A 20673-nucleotide genomic window follows, 5' to 3' on the forward strand; every position below is an offset into this window, starting at 1 on the left:
GAAGATGGTTTCACTATTTTTTATTTAGGTGTGACTTAGGAAATTGGGCTGGATATAAAGGAATAAATTTCTAGTTTGTTATTTGTAAAAAATCTTTAAAAGCATGTATCAGTTTCTTCCCACTGCACGAAATGTGCCAGATTGTGTTGGTATATAATGTAAAATCTTAATAAAAGACATTATGTATGGTTAGAGGAGTGATGTTTGCTTCAACATGCTGCACATTATGCAGTGTGGCTCTTTCATTTAGTAGCCTGCTGCCATATTGGTGTGTTTGACCATTTTAGACTGTAAACCTCCAAAGACATGAACATTTTTAGCTTCTTAATGTGGACAAAAATTTAAAAAATGTAACGGTGATGGATTCATGTAGATCCTCGCTCTAAGATGTCAAGATTGCGACGAATCCTCCGTCAGCTCCTTCAGAGCCAAATTTTTCCGCTGATCGACAAATCCCGACAGTGAACGAGCGCTCGTACATTTACGTCGACTCTACTTTATCTGCTTCTAAGGAGAAGCAAAGGAAATGACATCCAGATGTGGTGATGTCAGCTCTTCTCGGTGACTCCCAAAGCTGCGCGCTGCGAGCAGGGGCAAGGTTTTGTGGGAATTTTGAACACAGTCCGCGACTCGGACTTGCTCTGCCGAGAGGTCTGTAATCAGCGCTGAACTGATGGCGGCGACCACGGCGCTGGCTACAACGGGGATATTTGATTGCCTATTTAACAGGGGAATCAAAGGGAAACTGATGCACGTCACCGTCTAGTAAAAGTCAGCTTGTTAACTTCGGACCAGTGCATTTTCCTAGGAAAACTGGCGTGGCTGTAACGGACACATGTAAAAATAGCACCTACACTCAAATATTCTTCTGCTCTGTGGCGCTACCTTCCCCAATGACCCTTTGAAAGTATCAATTATCAGCCACATCACTAAATGTCGTCATTGCAACTTCATCCCCCATGTTGCTGTGGGTGTGTGTGTGTGTGTGTGTGTGTGTGTGATCCTTTTATCTGCGTAATTAAAACCTACAGCTCCCAGTGTGTTGATCTTTTGGATACACGCGTCTGTCTCTCTCTCTCTCTCTCTCTCACTCTCTCTCTCTTTTCCTTTGATAATATGTAACAGGACAAGATGTCGTTTTAAATTAGTAGTTCGAGTTCTGTTATTTTTCTTTCGACGTTGCACACGGCGGCTGCATGGCTCCTTTTTCGCCACAAGGTGGCAAAGCTGCATCAACCTTAGTGTTCCTGAGTGTGAAGCTTAATGCTTTAGGGTAGTGATAAACTGGAGGGGAAAAAAAAACAAAAAACAGAATAATTGTGGTTTTAAAAAAAAGTATTTCGTTTGCCTTTTATTTTGACTTTTTATTAACACTAGTTTATGCCATGTGCTTTAGTGGAACCGCACACATTTATACCTCAGCAGAGAAACCACCACAATTATAGCTAAACCTTTCTAGTTCCCTCGTACCAACACACAGACCTTAACTAGATTTAAAGAAAGTCAGCTGAAAATTTGGTTCACACTTCTTCAGCTCTTTCTCTTCCCACGTGCTCTTCACAGCAGGAGGTACTTTGCTGGAGATAGAAGCAGTTACTCCAACGAGTGTTGGATACTGCCACAGGTTCTTAGTTAAATTTGGACTGAGACCATTCCAACATTTGATCCAAACCATTTTATTCTAGTTCTTGCTGTATGTTTTGTGTGGTCGTCCTGCTAAAATGGTGGCAATTTGCATCTCGTGGTTAAAACCAGTACAAATTTGATGTTTCCAATAGCCTAAGAACCTCAAATACACATTTAGACAGGTTTATGAATGGCTAAAACAGCCCATTGTTAAGCTTCTGAGAGTTTACTGCAAATGAAAGTTTGCGGTAAACCAACAAGTTTAAATTAATTCAACTCATTCTGTCAGAAGATTGTGAACCATTTCAAAACTGGTTCAAGTATAACTTGTTATACATATTATATATATATATATATTTCCATTTTTAAAACTAAAATGGACGCTGATAAAAAATTAAAAGAAAATCACACAATTACGACACTCAAGACATTTTTTAAAAGATTAACAGATTTAATAAAATTCAAGTCAAACATCAAAATACTGAAATGGCAGAAAAAAATGTTTTTCTGTATTTCTTTTTTTTTTTAAATTTTGTACAAATCACAGTGGTTTAAAAATGTTACAAAATTTTTAGTCTCAAAACTTTTTTGCAACAGCAGCAAAAACATTCAGTTCTTTTTTTTTCTTTTTTATGTCAAAGCCCTTAATAACATGAGAGTGTGGTGTGCTCTTTTCTTTTTAACTTTTATAACATAACATAAACACTGACTGTAAATAACACCCATAAGAGTTCATGGAAACAAAAGTGCATAACAATACTATACCATAGATACAATCCACTTACAATTACAGTATCGACCGGGAGTAAATTACAGCAAGTCTGTCAATATAACTGACTGCATACATTCCTACTTACAGTCTAACTCAGTTAATACAATGTGCTGTGCACTTAAAAAGGTGAGAAGTTACTTGCAGCTGGAATTGATCAAATTTACAACGTTTTGCTGTACTTTGGATAATCCCCATCTTCATAAAAGCACACATATAGCTATCACAGCCAATAGTTTTGCTTTTAATCCAGCCTATTGTTAGGCTTCAACTGAAAGGATACTATGTGTGATTGCAATATAAAATGGCAGATAAACAGTGGAAGCAATAATTGGATTTGACTTGGAGAGAGCGAAAAACAGAACACGGTATCTTAACGTTGATCGAGATGAGTATATAGAGAGAATACAAAAGTTATTGTTAGGCTACACAAGAGAAGGAGCAGGCACCTGGAAGAGTGCAGCAGAAACTGCTAGTTTCCTACTTGTTTCAGCACTCAAGTCACCTGTGGTGCAGCTTTAGCATAGATGACAATACACATTAAACATGTTAAGCTCTTCAGGTTATTGATTAAAGTTATTAAATTACTTAACATAACAGGAAGCCAACTCATTTATTATCCAAGACGCTTAATCTTAAAAAAAAGCTACTCTCTTTTACGTTAATGTGTTGTATGTTTCTTGGCTTCACAGACAAACACATGAGCTCAGATGGCCATCGGTGCATTGCTGTCATTCTGTATAGAACTGAAAGTGAGGTTTCACTGAAGGCACAAGAGAGGAGACACCAAAGCAAGCAAATTATTGTGAGGTGCTCTCTCCGTCACCAGGCCTCACAATGAAGCAGGGATACCAGCCAGAAAAGTAGGAAGAAGTGCCCCAAGGATGAGACACAGAGGGAGAATAATAATAAAAAAATAAAAAAAAACAATATGAAGAAAATACATCCAATATCAAAATGTGAGAACATGTAACTTTGGCTTGTTGGCATCACGTGCTTTTTTCTTTTTTTGTATACAATAAAAACTCCCACATCTTCATCAAGGTGTTTAGTAACTGCAATTAAAGCCCCAATAACAAAAGTTCCAGAAAATCAAACGTCTACATATCTGTCACCTAGGAAGCTTTTACTTTGCACATTTCATTCACCTATACATGCAAGCTGTTTAGAAACATGAAATGCTTTGCGTATACTTATTCACTTTAATACCCAAACCATCAAAAAAAAAAATTTAAATCACAAGATTAACCTTATTTCATTATGTTAATAGTAACAGCATAACAAGGGGACGTCTGTGGCATCAAACAGATCTTCTAAATTAGATTTCAAGCTCATGTCTTTTGATCTCCTCACATTATACCCTAAAAATGCAAATGCTAAATGCTTTAATGCTACATTGAGTTGTCAAAGACATGTGAATAAAGTCACTTACAAAGACAAGAACCTTGATAGGTTCCAATGCCAAAAAAGACCTTCAAGACACTAAATGTTATTCAGCTTCTCGGAGCGCAACCTTTAAATAAAATGTTAATAACTTAAGTGGAAATTTCATGCTACAGTCAAATAAGATGGCTAAGAAACTATCTTATTTAAGAGAGAAATTCATGCCAACTACAGAAACACATAGAACACAAATTGCATTTTAAAGTCACAGCAACAAAGTCTGGACGTCATGCAAGTTCATTGCACTCCACAAGATGTTGCACCCACCCAGTGCACAGGCCCGCCGGTGCATTTCACAAAGCTTTAGCTTCTCACAGTCAGTGGTTTAGAAGTTATACTGCAGGAGTTAAGCATCCATGTTAACTGGCTACCTTTTAATCACTTGGTTTATAAAGAAACATAATAACTGTAATGGAACAGCATCCTACTCAAGTTTTGGTACCTCTGCATCAAAAAGCCTTTTCATTAATTGATGTAACATAATCTCTCACTACAAAATAGTGAATATAAGTAAACTGAATTAATAAGGACAAAAAAATACCACAGTGTGAATACATATATAAGAAATTTGAAAACAATCTTTTTTTTTTTTTTGTAAATCCTACTTTCTAAGTTTTTCTGAGGGTCTGTAAAAGGATCTTGAACAGATCTTTACCAGGGGTGCCAATAATTGTGGAGGACGCTGTATATCTAGTGTTAAGCCATTTCATTAGAACAACCTTGTCTCAAATTGCTGTTTGGAGAAATAAAAAGGATCATTTATCTGCATAAATATCATACCCACAGATTTGCAAGGCTCAGGCTGGCTTAAAATTTCTCTCCCTCAAATTTCAAAAAGACAGTGGCAGAGAGCCCATAAAAACACCAAAAAAAAAACAACAAAAAAACAACATTTTACATTTCTGACATTATCATTGAATCCTACCACTACCATGCCGGTTACTGCAGAACCAGTCTGCAGATTGAATCATAAGGCACAAGGACACAAGATCTGTTTAGCGAATCTGTGGGGAAGCCAAATTCCTTTTTTTTAAATTTCCTACAGCACTGCAGTGGTGCAACTTCAAATGTTGACGGAATCATTCCACGGCGTGTGGAAAGCGACTGACGCTGACTGAGGCTTGCTCACTTTTACTCAGTTTCCTCGTTCTCACACTAAATCAGCTCAATTCTCACTCGGGCCAAGTGAGAACCTATGCGACTTCTATTCTGGTAGTTGAAAATTGCTTTGCACACCTCCTGTGGAACAACAGCATAATGTACCACATGCCTCACACAACTCACAGGCAGAGAGTTTGCCTGGCTAAAGCTGTGGGGCGCAAACCCACAAATAGAAAACGTGCTAATAAAAACTCACAGCTGCAACTTTTTTTTTTTTTTTTTTTTTTTTGTCTTTCCACATTCAAATGAAAGCCCAAAGAATTAGCACCCTAAATGAGAAAACCCTATTTGCTCAAACTGGTGAAACAACAACAAAAATGAATCTAAAGAAATGTGTTAGCAAGAAAGAAGAAAGAAGGAATACGTCACATTGGTTTAGAATAAAAAAGCAGCAAAAGACATCCCAGGATTTAGAGAAAACCTCAACCTCTAAAATCTTTTATCAGTTTTTTACAGACTCTGTGAATAGAAAAAACAAAATCAAGTTCATAAAATTTAAAAATTATTCTAAAGTTTCTGTAAGTTCTGCACAAATAAATAAACCATCAGACAGTCTCCTAAACTATGTGTGTCTCTGTGTTCATGTGGACACTGTTTTCAGCACCAATGTTTAATCCTAGCAGAGAACGGAAGGCAATGTTTTAAATGGACCATCATTAGTCCTTACAACCAGAGCCAGCCCATTGGGTAGGGCGGGTGTTTCTGCATAACCCTTTAAAGGTTGTTCTCACAAGTAGTCGCTGAATAATGGCAGTTAATTATCCAGATTTATCTGCAAAAATATTAAATGTAAATAAGTAGAGAATACTGAAGTTAAATTAGGATTGTTAATATAACTAGAGTTGCACATATCAAGTTTTTTTCTGGGTAATTTAAACTTTTTTTGTTTTTTTTTGAGATCTGACCTCCCAATTTCAAAAGTCATTATAAATAAGAAGTTTTAAGCGGGTTAGTTTGCTTACCCCTTGGGCCGGCTCTACTTGTAACAAGCATCTAATACTGCCTTCTGCTTCTAAAACTTGTTCTAGTTTCTAATACAGCCCCTCCCAAGTTAGAAAATGTAAATAAACAAAAATAAAGGGAAGAACTACACCTTTGGTATTCAGAATCAGCTGAAAACCCTTTTAAGTATCCATTATTTTAAATCCACTAGCAAACTAGTGTGTGTACTTTTGTAACACTCTGCAAGGAAAAATTAATATAGTTGATAAATACAATAAAACTCCTACTACGGAAGTGATAGGACCCTGAGCAGTGCGACCCCTGGTGGTGTACGGGTGTAAAGGCTTGCTCCAATGGTTCAATGCACCTTAGTGGCCAAGGACATTTAATGCTGTATTAAATTTCCCCTTCACGACAGAGGTATTAAGTAAGGCTAGCCCTTTAAAAAAAACAAACAAAAAATATATCAGTGCTATAGAGTGGCTCCATGTCAGTCTCCATGAACATTTTGAAAATAAGTGTTGAGTGCAGAAAGATGGTGTGCAGAGTTACATGACAAAAGAGATATGAGGACTGACTGGTAGATAATTTATGTCTATTTTCTCAACTCTCTATCTAGTTGAGATTACAATAGAACGATTGCATTTGTGGTTGCAGTGGTGATTTCTGACTTTGTCAGAGGTTTTTGCTTTTTTACCCTACTAATAATAGCCTCCCAAATTGCCCCAAAATGCACATTAAGTGATTAAAAGACAAGTAATAATGAGCTAATTGTCTGAGTTAGTTCCTGTATCTACTGCTGGTTTCACAAGGGTGAAATGTGGAGATGCATCTGCATGTGCTAGCAAACAGTCTGTATAAGAGGTGAAGGCAAACGTAGACTCCCCCACTCGCCAAAGGGAGCTGCAGTGTCAAATGTGTAAAAGTTATTAAGGTCGATGTGAAGGTTGAAGACTGAGAAAACGGAGAGAAAAGAGAGCCCTTGCTTCCAGTTCCCAACACTCCAAGGCAATCGGGTGCTGGTTGAGGGAGAAAAAGCATTTACGTACAGGAGGAAGGGTTGCTCTGCACCGCCATTGTCCTTTTAGAGACCACTGCATCTCAACGTGTAAGCATCACTATATTCCATACACTCACACATTCATGCAAATACCCCTTTCTGTTGAGTCCCGATCCGTCCCACCACCAAAACACAGTCGTGTGGCGACCCACTCCCACCAAGAGGCACATACACTCCTCCCGAGCATGCAGACATTCAGGAATATTAGCACTGAGAGTAATTTCTCCACCGATAGAGGGATCACAACCATTCTCCTCTGTCTTTGCTAATCCGCGGGTTAGCGTCCACCGAGGGGAAGATCCAAGAGCTAGACGTAGAAAACCCCTTAGGAGACGTGTGGAGAGGAAGACGGGTGTCTCCAGAAGCACCAGCCCCGTTTGGTGTGCTGCTTGCGCAGGATCTCTTCCTCGAGTTCACGCTCCTTTTGAGAACGCAGGTAGCGGTCTTCCTCCTTCAAGAACCACACGGGAGGCCAACGCTGTTTCTCAAAGTGCCTCTGGTTTTCTGCGAGACAGAATGCAAATTTGTCCTCAAAAAATGCCGTTGGTGCAAATATCATTTGTGACTGGTTTAAGGTACCAGGCTAATAAAATTCCCGAATGTAGAGAAATTGAATTCTACATTTTGGTTGAAACTAAAATTGCAGAATGACAGAAAAGTAATGAAATGGACTTTAGAGAGGAAGGCAACAAGGCACAGGAGGGCAAGTTGACTGCAGCGTACCTGGAGACATAGCCTTCATGTCTTTGGGAAACTTGCGGCAGATGCTATTATAATTGGTGCAGATGTGATGAAGACACCAAGCAGAAAGCTGTTTGGCATTGTGGAACTATGAGAAGAAAAAAAAAGAGAAAGTATTACTGCTCAAAAGAAATAAAAAACTAATGTATGTCTGTATGAAATGAACACAAACTGGTTCACCATACAGGACCGCGAACTATTGTCTACGTAAATGCAATTTTATGTCAAAACTCACCTGTGAAACTTCAAGGTAAGCTAGCACCTGTCCATCAATGTCCACTCCTTTCACTGCCAGTTGCAGTAGCTCATCCACAGCATGCTGCTCTGAATAGGCAAAAAATTAAAGAGAATAAAGTATTTTCTAGTTGCATGCACCACTGACACGTAATTCTGTAATCCTCCGTTTTAAACTACATAGAGGTAAAGGTTTTCATTATTCTTAAAAGTTAGAAAATTAAGGTCTACAAATGTGAATCTTAACAATAAAACAATGCTCAGTTGCATGCAGTTGGTAGGGAACAAAGAAGAGAGTGAAGTTTAGACCCTGCTGTGTTTACAGCACCCCACACAGTAATACTTACCAGTGAGGGCAACGAGTCGTGGCAAACACAGACGGTTGGCCAGAACTATTAGTTCCATGGGCTCCAATCCAGGACACGGTGTCAGGAGACCACAGTACAGGAACTCAAGCACTCCATGCATACATGCTGTACTGGTGTTAGGAATCGATACCTATAATGCAATAGCAGCAAGAGAAGATGGGGGTCAGCTGTAAAATTTTGTACATTAATGCAATTCCATGCAATGCAAATGCAACGCAATGAAGTGCTGCAAAAAGAAGGTCACAATGGTTCTCAGTCCTTGTGGTGCATGTTTGTTCATTATATGCTATACGCTCCTCTGAAAAGGATCTATTGTCACAGTTTCATTACATTACATGTAACCAATTCATCAGCAGCTAATGAAGCAATAGCCCCAGAAAACGAAAGGAAAGTGAACCAATATGATAGAATGACCTCCCCAAGAGGTCTTTGAGTCTACCACTCTGTCACTTTACAGACTCCACTCTCATAAACAATTAAGAAAATGCCAGCATGGTGCGGTCTCTCGTCCCAGAGAAAGGTAGTGTCTATAGTTTAAAGCTCTAGCTAAGCAATCGGAGGCATTAATGAATGGACTCAGACGTAGTGACATATACGAATACGAGCTGTAATCTATACAAACGGTGTTTTGTTCTCAGAATTCCACCATTATTAGTTTACTGCATGCTAAATTTAAAACTATTCATGGCAAGACTAACGCGCAGATGTATTACATGTTAATACGCAGAGACCTAGAGATGCAAAGTAACAAAGCAACAACTAAAAAATTCAGGTCAAATGATGCGAACGAACAAAGAAATAAATGTGATAATAACCGGCACGATGACTCTACAGATGGCTGCCTTGGTACTTGGCTGACTCTCATTATTGTTCTTGGGGATTTTTTAATAGCACAAACCTCTCAAATGAACTACCCAAGAGAGACAAACACACTGAACCACTGCTACAAAGTCTTCAAAGCTGCAAACTGTGCAGTTCCTCACACAGCTTTAGGATTCTCCGATCACTATCTACTTCATCTCATTGTAATCTACAGGCAAAAACTGAAAAACCTCAGTATGTTGTTAAGACTTTAAGGAAGTGGACTGATGAGTCAAAGTAGATGTTACAGGCTTGTTTTGACTGTAAAGACTGCAGTGTTTTTACAGCTTCAGCTACTGACCTAAATTAACTTGCTAAAACTGTGACATACATCCGTATTTGTAAGTTTAAATGTGTCGACCAAATAATATGAACGGCACGCACTTTCCAATGAAAAGCACATTTATTAGTTCGTAGTTTAAGCAAAGAGACGAACAGCTGATTTGTCATTTAAAAGAAGATTGTTTTAATTTGGAGTTTTGAGGATGACTATGAAGGGTTCAGTTCATGAAGCTTTCACCATTTCTAGTTACTCATATGACATAACATATTCGCAACACATTGACCCCCTTTCAGTTCAGCACTGAAAACAGAGTTATTTTGAGTGTCTGGGTTGAGAAACTGCACTGTGTAACCATGTCTTAAACTTCTGCTTCTATTTATTTTATTTATTTTTGTGTGTGGTTTAAAGCTTCAACAAAGCAGACTCAAACAGGATGCATTCTAATTGCTAACTTTTGCCTGATACTGATGTATAAAGTTTTGTGGGCAGCCTCGTTCTGATTTCAAACATTATGTTTTCAGCGTCACAACATACATTACGGCAAATAGTCTATAATATTAAGCTCTGAAGTAATTATTTATGCTCCTGATAAGTTTACATTTAAAAGGAATTTAATTTTACTAAGAAGGTCCACTAAAAAAATTGTCTGTTTTTGTCTTCATACTTGTTTACATGCTTGCATGTCAACAAATATTCTACAAATGGAAAATGATTTATGGCATTCTGGCATTTGTTTTAATTCCTGACCAGCTGTTTGCATGTTTCCATTGATATTTTGCATATTTATCTTTGGTCTGCAAGTCTGTGATGTTTCAAGGCTTCCTTCCGATCACAATAAGCTTAACTTCCTCTGCAGATTCTCTATCAGACTCAAGACAAGACTCTGACAGGGCCCCTCTAAAACATTAGTATTACTAATATTATTATTAACAATCATTTTAACATTAAATCATAATTTGCTTAACAGTAAAGTCCATGACTCCAGAAAGTAAAACACATAACTAAAAATATACAATTTACTTATTATTAAGCAGATTTTTATTGTATATATAGTTTCCATTATCATTTTAAACTTTAACAAAATTATTCAAAAGTGTTTGACATTTATTTGCAGTTATTCTGAACATGAGTCCTTGTAACCTGAACTGGCAGTCTTTGAAAAGAGACTGTGAGATCTTGTTGCATAACACAGTTGAAAGTTCAACTTAAAGACAGACCTCAACTTCCTTTGAGGTCAGGTGAGGCACACATGCCTTACCAGAAGCTGCATCTTATGTTACACATAAGGTAACAAATCCTGAGAAATATTGGTGTCAGTGAAGGTACTCTTCTTCAATGAAGACGTATTAAGAGAAACAGCCTATTTAAGCTATCATTGTTCTGTAGCCTTTGTGTAATTTTCTCAATGTTTCTAAATACAGCTAACCTATGACAACTCGACAATATGGACACTTCACACAGAAAACAGCAAACATAAACAACATTAAGCTCTCAGACCATTACATAAAAACAAAGCCCATGACCTCAATTTGTCTGTGGTTTTTATTGAGTTAAGATATCTTCTGAGAATAGAAACAGGAAGTCGGAAATACTGCTATGCATGTTTTCTCACCCTGGTAAAACAGATTTTCACAGAGGCATGCGCCTCAGTTTAATTTAAGGTAGAAAAAAAAACAGCATCTGAAGTCTTTTGTCAAATAAAGACTAACCAAAGCAGTCAATTGTGTGTAAATGCATTTACTCATAAGTTCTTATCTCTGGACATTACTTGTCTAAGTCATCGAGAGATATGGTTATTTGCAGACCTTTAACACCACCCAGGAGTGAAACAAAGATTAGTAGGTCAATCTGATAGAGAACCATCTGTGTGGTTTAGGTGATCAAAAATATTAACCTAACCCCAATAACTCCTTAACCTTTACCACATGTTATCAGATGTAACAAGCTGTGTACTATACCTCTGTGTGAGCTAAGGCATGTTTCAACTGCAGCAACCTTTTCCATGAGTGAAAGAGGTTTTCTGAGGCTCTTCTTTATCAATCTGTAACAATAACCTGGTAATAAAAAAATTACCAGAATAGGTTTTAAAAGGCCCTCACAGGGAGTTATATTTTGATTTACCTTGTTATTGACTGAAGCTACATAGAGGGTGCTAATTATTCCCTATTGGCTGAATAGGTCTAAGGTTTATGTTTTAGATAAGTTTAATTGATTTCAATTTTTTATTGGTTCTTCAGGGTAACATAATGTCAATAGGACCTTTTCTTTATAAAGGCCATTCTTCCATTCCTGTTTTGTCAATTTTTCAGGATTTAGGATTGGAGACATATAGTCACATTCCATTCCAAAACTGAAAGTACCCATATCTCCAAGGTCTGTATTGGCTGGGCAATCTCACCTCCTCGATGTAGCTTTCCATGAAGGAGCCACGGAACATGGCGGCCATCCAGTCACAGCTGGATATGAGCAGGGGCTTGTGAGCCGGGAGGCAGCCATCATCCAGCCGGAACACAACATCTGAAACCGGGGTGGGAAAAGAGCGTTCATCTCGTGGAATGCCACAGAAGCCCAAACTACAGAAAGGAAAAGACAGACGAGGCGGACGTCCAGACACGCACACACAGGCAGCAAGAGGACCAGACAGACACAGAGAGAGACATGGACACAGGTAGACAGACAGAAAGATAAATTGACAGGGAGACGCAGCAGCTCTCCACTCATTGTATGGGAAGGAAAGCAAACGCAGGGTGGTGGGTTAAGCAGAACAATTAAGAAGTCTGGTAAAGAGAGGGCTGTGTTGTCCCGAAAAATCAGTTACATTCTTCTTAATTTAATCAATCAAAATTCATATGAGTTCTATGGGAACAATCATCACTATGATCAGAAACGGAACAATGACAGCACAGAGAGACGAAAGTCAAGTTTTGTTCAGAAAAGGCAAAGACGACACTAAAAGGAGACACAACGCAAAACAAATAAGACAGTGTATGGGGTAGAGCGAACACAAGAGAGGCAGACTGACACAACACTCAGTCATCAAGTCAAATGATGACTATGAAGGAATCAGTCAAAGAGACAGATGCAACATGGGGGGCATCACATTTAGAATCACAAATGCTACACAAAAAAAAATTGCAGCATTGAGTGGCTGACGTGGTTTACCAGCAAAAGTCCCTTTATTGAGGCACTCTTTGATTCGATTGGCTCTGCGGACGTGGAAGGCCTTTGTGATCTCCTGGTTCATGAAACTCTCTCTGTTCAAAACGTTGGCCACCATCATCCGAAGGTCAAACACCTCAAGCAGCTCTGCAATGGTGGCCACCTGCATCAGATCGCCTCGACTCTCGTCCAGGCTGCCTGTGTAGAGGTACTGAAGAACTGCCTGGAAATGCAGCAAACCCAGAGGTCAAACACACCGAAAACTTAAAGAGCATTTAATGCACAGTGCAGAGCATTCAGAGAAAGTCTTGTTTTAAAATAAACAAACATACATTTCTTCTGTTTTTGCTAGTTTTGTGCTCGCTAGGTGTTCCCAGTAAAAAAAAAATTGTGATGAAATTAAATCAAATAATGATTTCATTTCATTTCATTTCATGACAAAGGGAGGGGAAAGCTATCAAACTAACCCTATGTGAAAATGTACTTCTTTTAGCTAAAACATGCATTAACCTTTATTAACCACTAGTAATGTAAACAATTTAGAATAACCTTAAATGGTTCCTCCTGAATAAGTGCATCCATGGCAACCACAGTCATCAGACGAGGTCGTCCAGTCATGGGATCATCAACATGCTCCAGGCACACGCTGAGAAACCCCCTTCCCCATCCAGAGAGGGCTCGACCTGTCCCCATTGCTCCCATTGAGTACTGGGCTCGAGAGGGGAGTGCATTATCACTCTGGGAAGTCCTCAAAGACCCCTGCTGGAGCAGCTGAGGTCGGTTCAGGCCCCGCACTCCTCCATCTATTCCATCTTTATCAATGTCCAGGCTCTTAGTGCGCCCAGCTTGCTCTTTGGCTCCTCTCCTGCTCTGCTCATCTTCCTCCCCACTCTCTGTGTTTTCCTTGCCCTCCTGTTCCTCTCCCATTGCCCCAAAACTCGACCCACCAAGATCAAGCGTGAAAAGGTCGTAGAACTTGGAGCAGGACGTAGCCAGGTAAACTTTGTGCGCAAAGACATGAGTGGAGCCCCCTTGCAAAAGGAAAAGAACATCTGCGCAAAGAGGATGACAGAAAAGGGAGTCAGGGCCTTCGCCGTCTGTGGCCGGTGGGTCGGGGATGCCCACTATAGGGCGTGGTGGTCGAGGAGGTAGGAAGGGTGCTTGGAGAAGCGGTCTCTGGACCTTTTTCAGGTGGGACTTCCAGAACTGCAGGTGCCGACGGGAAATGAGGGCTGCACGGATGGCGTTGTCAAACACATCTTTGACTCCAAACTGGGCAACAATGCTCGTCTCATAGTAAGGAACCCCAAGTTCTTTTGCCACCTCGTGGCCTCTCTCTGGAGGGAGGATGTCTGTTGGTTTGATGGGTCTGTGAGTGAAACAGGAAAACGTTCAATCAACAGGTAGGGCAAGATTATATATTAACAACAACAACCATTCATGCAAAGATAAGCAAGCTTATGTACCTACATGGAGCGTATGCCTCACTTCTGAAACAAAACCACTGAGTGACGTCAATACAGTGATGTAACAGCAGTTTTTATGGGTGGCTGTATTCCAACAACTTTTGGACTGTTGATATTCTTCTCTTATCATGTCAACTAAGCTCTATTGGTCCTAAACTGGCAATTCTTTGCATATGATTTGGCTTCTTGCCTGTTGTGTTTGTGTTACACTGGGTCTCAAAAGTGTTCACATTCTGATTTAAATGTTTTTGTGATACAATTGATGAATTAATATAATTTATCAATTGCATTCATCGATAAATGAATTTTAACGTACAATGTGACATTTATCCTGTAAAATATACATCATCAAAGGTACATCAAATGTATATTATCTCAAACTTAAGGAGAAGTATCATTTTCAACAGGTTTGTTACTTGAAAAAGGCCCCACTTAAATCCCTCAAGCCAGTTTTTTGCACCATAAGACATACCTTGCAATTTGCGAGCAAGGTAGTAAAGCAACATTCTTGCAGGTTGTGTCTCAGAAAGAATGTTAATGCTTAATGAGGAATGAATCTCACTTTGCTAACGGCCGTCTCGCACGGTTAACTGCATCCAGGTCAGCGTAGCGCAGATCCAGCTGGCAGCCGACCAGGATGATGGGTGTTCGGGGACAAAAGTGCTTGATCTCCGGAAACCACATGGTGCGAACATGGCGCAGGGAGTTGGGATTAGCCAGAGAGAAGCAGAGTACCACTACATCCGACCTACAGGAAAGGATGAGAGAGAAAACACTTCATTTTATGTACGAACAAAATAACAGACGTCAGAGGCAAAGGTGGGCTGAGGTGCTCTGTCAGGGAATGTCAGTCAAGACAGGGCATTTGGGCCCTGTCTTGGATATATGGGAACAGAAAAGGAAGAAATAAAAAAAAGAGCTACTGCTGACTCATGCAACATGATGTCAGCTTGCATTAAAACTTATGCAAAGTGCATAAGGAGGAAGCTTGTTCAGCTTCCTTCTGCAAGGCATCAAGGGAGCAGGAAGCATATGCGAGAGCTAGGTGGTGTCTGGCAGATGGTGGAGAGGTTCACAAGAGGAGTGTAGACCTCGCAACTATTTGTGTGGCTTGAGCCTCTTTCTTTCTTTCTGTTGTGTAAATCTCCAAAAGGCCTTGAAAGCAACAAGAAAAAGGAGTCTAAAAATAGTTCTGGATTTAAACTCTCACAGATCCACCAGATTTGTCTGAGCAAGCAGATCACCGCATTTAGCAGGAGATCGCTAATCCTCACAAGATGGTGCATGTCTGCCTACTTCCAGGTAATGTCAAGGGTGGATCATTAACTCTTGGTGAAAAGGCAAAAAAAAACAAAAAAAAAAAACTATTTGTAACTCCTCACCCTCTGCAACAATGCATAGGACAAGACTTAGCCTCAGCAGCAAAAGAATACTCAGACTTATGTAACTTGTGCTACATTCATCATCATTTGTGGCTCGGGGACAATTAAATTATATGACTATATTGCAGTTTTTGACATTTGCCAGGAATCCAGTACTTATCAGAGGAAGTGAGGTAAATCATCAACTGAACTTGAAAGCAACATTATAAAACAGTAAAATATGCCTCATTTCCTTGGGCAAAATACCTACATGCCAGGAGTTATGGAGTGTTTAATGAGACAACAAAGGATGTGCTGTTGAAGAAATGTGGTTTTACTGTTGTTTAACTATTTTGGAAAATTCTTGAAGAGCGTTTACAGATTAATCTGATTGACCACATAGATGAAAGGAACCTGATGTCCCACTGCTAAGCTCACATGGCCCCTGTAGACTTAGGAAGTAATCAGCTGGGATATTTTTTGCTGTTCTGATTCCACAGTCCTCTTTATTTGTCAGATAATCTCGGAAAAGCTCCCAAGGACATAATATAACACAGCAGGCAATTAAATCACAATGCGCGCACACACAGTCAAGCAAGCTCCCATTAGCACTTTTTCAAAGGATTATTACTACATCTTAGCCAGGTGCACACGATGCAGCTCACACAATTGTACATGTATAGATTTATGTCTCAGAATACAGTCTACTTTGTCTGGCTTAATAATATTTGCCTGCTCCATCTTCAAGACTTGAAGGAATTCCCTCATCCGCAGCCCCTTGAACTCTGGTGAAACAATGCTCAAGTTATTCTTGTCTTAAGACATATTCTTAGACTGAAAATTATGCTGAAAACTAAAATTTGTCATTTTATAGAGACCTGGGGGTTTTCAGCCTAAACAGACTTGTAACTATTCATGATTTGATGCAGCTTCATGTAAACTCAGTGGGATGAAAACTAAGCCTAGGACATGATCCTGCCACCACCACATTTAAGTGTGGCTCCATCAGACCATAAAACATTCTTCCACAAGGTCTTAGCTTATAAAATGTAGATTTCAGATTGTATTGTTGCAACAAGGCTCTTTGTTGTCTCTCTGACCAGTTTAGGTCTTATTTTTCTATCAATTATGGAGAAATATCCAGTTTTAGTAATGCTTCACATGTTTCATATTTTTTTTATCATGATATATTTCCAATTCTATTATGTTCTTTTGTTTGTTTTTGCATCTTTTTATTGACAAATAACTTTATATGATAAGATTTCTTTGATTCTTTGTGGCCTCCCTGCCAATTGTAGCTTTAGGTGAATTGTTTAAGTCAAAAAATGCCACAAAAATAAACGAGAACAACTGAACTTTATTTATTGTTCATCACTTTCTCTGTAAATGAAAAACCTAAATCAGGTGTGTTTTTAAGAAGATTAAATGCGGAAATTTATAACAGGTTTGCTTGAAATGATCTATATTGATCTCCTTATTGTAAGACAATTAGTTGTAATGATAAATTGCAAAAAAAAAAAAAAAAGGGGGTAGGGGGAAGGCTGACTCAAGTTACATTGGGCTTAATCTATTTTCCAGTAGCTACCCGTTTTCCTGAACTCCTTGTAACAAGACATGTGACGGTGTGATGTTCTAAGTTTTCTGTCAACAAAAACCTAGCCAGGTGTGAGGAGGGTCAAAGAGCAGCTACATGCCAACCGTATGGAGAGGTTAGACTTATTAATGAAGGAGTACGGGTGGTAAGCACACAGGAAAGGGAGTTACAAGGTTGGCTCAGATAAACAGGGGGACAAACAGAGTTGGGAACAAAAAAGGACAATGGTTAAGGAAGAATGCTTGATGTTGTTTTAATGCTGGGTAAAACCAGCTGAGCTGGCACTGTGTTTCTAATCAGCTGACTCCAGACTCACAGTGTGGATAGATGTGCACACACACAAGCACGCGCAAACAAGCATACACACACAAACAGTAGCAGATCCCCAGGCGAATGTACAGACATTTAAACAGTGGGTAAACACAACAAAGGGGTAAAAATTTGAACCTTAAACTAACCTCCATGCGGCTGACAAAAGCATAAATGAAGTGCGTCACGTACAAACCCTTTATATAAAAGGAAACAAGGTGACACCTTATGCAAGGACCCTCCAAACAACCTTGACACGTCCTACTTAAATTTATGGGAAAATGATGGGGTCTTTGTGTTGATTGGTGAAAGAACCTATTATATGAAACTGTTTGCAAGAACAAATATCTTAAATAAAACCAAGTTGCTTTCTGGAAAAAGGTCAAATCTTTTCTCTACAGTGTACTCACTAAAAAAAGTTAATAGTTATATAATGTGTATTATTAAGTTTTTTTTAATGTTTGGAGGTTTTGTGGTTAAAACATGGCGACTTTGCTGTGATATGTGCCATTTCCTGATTGTATTTTAGCAATAAATCCTTCTGCATTTCATGCCAATAAAGCAGCTTTGACGAGAGAACGACTAACAAGAGGATACAGGGATCATCCGATCGTTTCCTGTGGAGGAAGGATGTAACAACTTGAAAGGGATGTCCAATGCAAAAGAGAAAAAACTGTCGGATTACACAACAAATATGTAAGCAGTTTTTTCAATAAATTTGAATATTACTGAAAATGAAAAATGATTAAATTCCCAGAACTCAAATGCAAGATTACCACAATTGTGTTTTCCATTTAACATCCTTTTCTGACCGAACCTCTGCTATGTTCTATTTTTTTGTCTACACAAATTGCATGTCATAATCAAATAAATAGAAATATGCACATTCTTGATGCATATGAGAACACAGAATGTTAATTTCTATACTAAAATAAAACAGCTATTTGGTGATGTTCTGTTTTGAGATTTACTTGCATGCTTGTACATCAATTTTTGATTATGAAAAGTCTGTTCAATTCTAATCAGAAGTTTCTAACTTCCAGATCTAGTCAAATACGTTTTATTAGATCCATCCGGCAGTGAATGTATAAATATATAAAACAATATTTTAAAAAAACAAACGAGACATTTCTATCTTATATATCTCTTGGCTACATGAAAATATTTCCAGGTAATTAACCTTGTTGTCCAGCATCAGATGTGTTATTAGGTCAGTACGTTCAGGCTGGTGGACAGCTTAAGGCTTGGCGTTCATGTGCACTCTCACCTGCCGTAGGCAAATCGCCTGTCTTTGTGATGATCCCCAAATGTGTCCCAAAGCCTCAGGGACACACTGACCTCATCCACCACGTCCCGAGATCTCTCCAGCACCTACAATGTAGACATGTCATTGTCATCAGATCAAACGTTTCACGTTTATTTGCAAAATTTGTGTTTTCGTGGGATTAAAGGAACAATTAGTTATCTGGCTTTAAAAGGAATAACCCCAGGATTAAACTACATGACGTACAGTGGCATTTAAAGTTAAATGTTTTATGTAGCAAAAAAAATATAAATAAAAAATAGAAAGAAAGAGAATTAGTTGCAGGAAAATGCTAGAAGGGTTTATCTATTTGTGGCTTCTTTTCTACAAAGTGTGTTTCTGTGTGTGTTTGTGCATGAGTGCGTGTGTGTGTATGTGTGCCTACCTCCTGGCATACTCGGTACTGGTCGATGGCCCAGACGGTTGGCACGTGGGTGGCAAGCAGCTGATACTGTGTGAGTGTGGCATTGCAGGCCCGGGCACAGATTAGCCTGGTCTTGCCTACTGCATTGTCCCCCACCACCACACATTTAATGGTTTCCACATTGGGCCGCTCATAGTCTGTGTCTATATCCATGGAGAGGGCCCTAGGGAACATGAGAACAAGACAGCAAAAAAAAAACAAAAAACGGGAAAATGGGTTAATCCAATATGCATGGATGTCAAGTTTGAGAAAGTATCACAAATGGAGTGACGATGCATTTTTTAAGTGACGGCAAGGGGCACTGGGAGCAGTAACTCTCGCCCTAGTCCCAGCCAAGGGAATGCATAGTTGAAGCTCCCAGTGCTCCATTGTCCAGTGTAGAGAGACCTCTGCCAAACCCCACAACAGAACACATGGTTCCCTCTCACAGACTGAGTAACAGACCACAGAATGAACGCACACTGTACCTGTCTGCGTTCATTAGGACTTTAATGTAGAGTTGGGTTTCTAAATTATTTGAGATGAATTTATGAAGTATTGTACATATTTATTATGAGTTTGCCGTTTTGTAAATGATGACATTTTTCCATGGTACAGAGTACTTTGCGTGAATGTGCTTTGAGAGGAAATAAAGGAACATTTGTTTTTTTTGTTTTTTTGTTTGTTTGTTTTTTATTAATAATGAAGCTTTAGTTGCAACAGTAAAGGAATAGTGCTGGTTTTTATATTGTATGACTAATTTCATCTGAAAAGAATGTGGGACATTCTCAGAAAGTATGAGAGTGTCTATTTGTGGCTTCTTTTCTACAAAGTGTGTTTCTGTGTGTGTTTGTGCGTGAGTGCGTGTGTGTGTATGTGTGCCCACCTCCTGGCATACTCGGTACTCCAACACAAATTTCCTTTGTGTTGGAAATTTCTGTACCAACACAAAGAGAGAGAGAGAGAGATGGATGAACAGACAAAGAGAGACTTCCCTGGAGGTCACTGTCCTCAGCTTCCCTTGTGCCATCTGCACCCAGTTTGCCACCCTTTGGATATGCTAGGAGGATTTTCACTTTAATCTAAGCACAATGTTAGAATATCTAACTTTGCCTAGCAAAATACACTACAGATGTCCGTTTCTTATCTTAAGCGGTCAAGGTCCTTAGCAATAGAAGCATGGCAACTTTGAAAACTAATAGTTGCTCTCAAAGTTGCAAAATAAGAATTGAGAAACTCCGATCCACCGTAAGTTCTTGATGTAGGGAACCACTAGTTAAGTTTTACAAAGTTCAAAACAAAGTGCTAAGATTTCTAAAGAACCATTTTCTCTATAAATCCGTTTGCATACAACTAACTGTGACATATAATAATTAACAAGTCATATGAAAATGAGGAGGAAAAAAACCTACTACTAGACTTTATCCTAAAGAATATAGACAAATGAAAACATACCCCATGAGAAAGATGTGAACTTACTGGAGACCATATTTTTAACTACTGGGTCAGATAAATGTATAGAAATTAATGACTGAAATAAATGATAGGATTATAATGAAATCCATGATTAGTATGCATATCTAAAAAAAA

At 39.0% G+C, this 20673-nt stretch overlaps 1 protein-coding gene across 1 annotated transcript; it reads right to left on the minus strand.

The window, feature by feature from the left end:
* Positions 1-3625: 3625 nt before the first annotated feature.
* On the minus strand, positions 3626-19293 carry rhobtb4 (Rho related BTB domain containing 4). The gene is made up of 10 exons (XM_007562513.2): positions 19066-19293; positions 18645-18748; positions 14676-14861; positions 13197-14016; positions 12651-12870; positions 11887-12005; positions 8324-8474; positions 7978-8066; positions 7725-7830; positions 3626-7505 (listed from the first exon to the last, which is right to left on the minus strand). The coding sequence occupies exons 1-10, from the start codon at positions 19276-19278 to the stop codon at positions 7327-7329; spliced, it is 2187 nt and encodes a 728-aa protein (XP_007562575.1). The 5' UTR covers positions 19279-19293; the 3' UTR covers positions 3626-7326.
* Between the last annotated feature and the right edge of the window lie 1380 nt (positions 19294-20673).

The sequence above is a fragment of the Poecilia formosa genome, unplaced genomic scaffold (genome assembly GCF_000485575.1).
Source record: "Poecilia formosa unplaced genomic scaffold, Poecilia_formosa-5.1.2 Scaffold5, whole genome shotgun sequence".
Lineage (NCBI taxonomy): Eukaryota > Metazoa > Chordata > Actinopteri > Cyprinodontiformes > Poeciliidae > Poecilia > Poecilia formosa.

Excerpts from the sequence above, each read along its gene's own strand:
- rhobtb4 (XM_007562513.2), bottom strand. The coding sequence starts at position 19,278 with ATGTTCCCTAGGGCCCTCTCCATGGATATAGACACAGACTATGAGCGG. Across the intron at positions 14,862-18,644 it reads AGGCGATTTGCCTACGGCAG|GTCGGATGTAGTGGTACTCT; the intron begins GTGAGAGTGCAC and ends CCTTTCCTGTAG. Across the intron at positions 8,067-8,323 it reads ACGACTCGTTGCCCTCACTG|AGCAGCATGCTGTGGATGAG; the intron begins GTAAGTATTACT and ends TTGCCTATTCAG.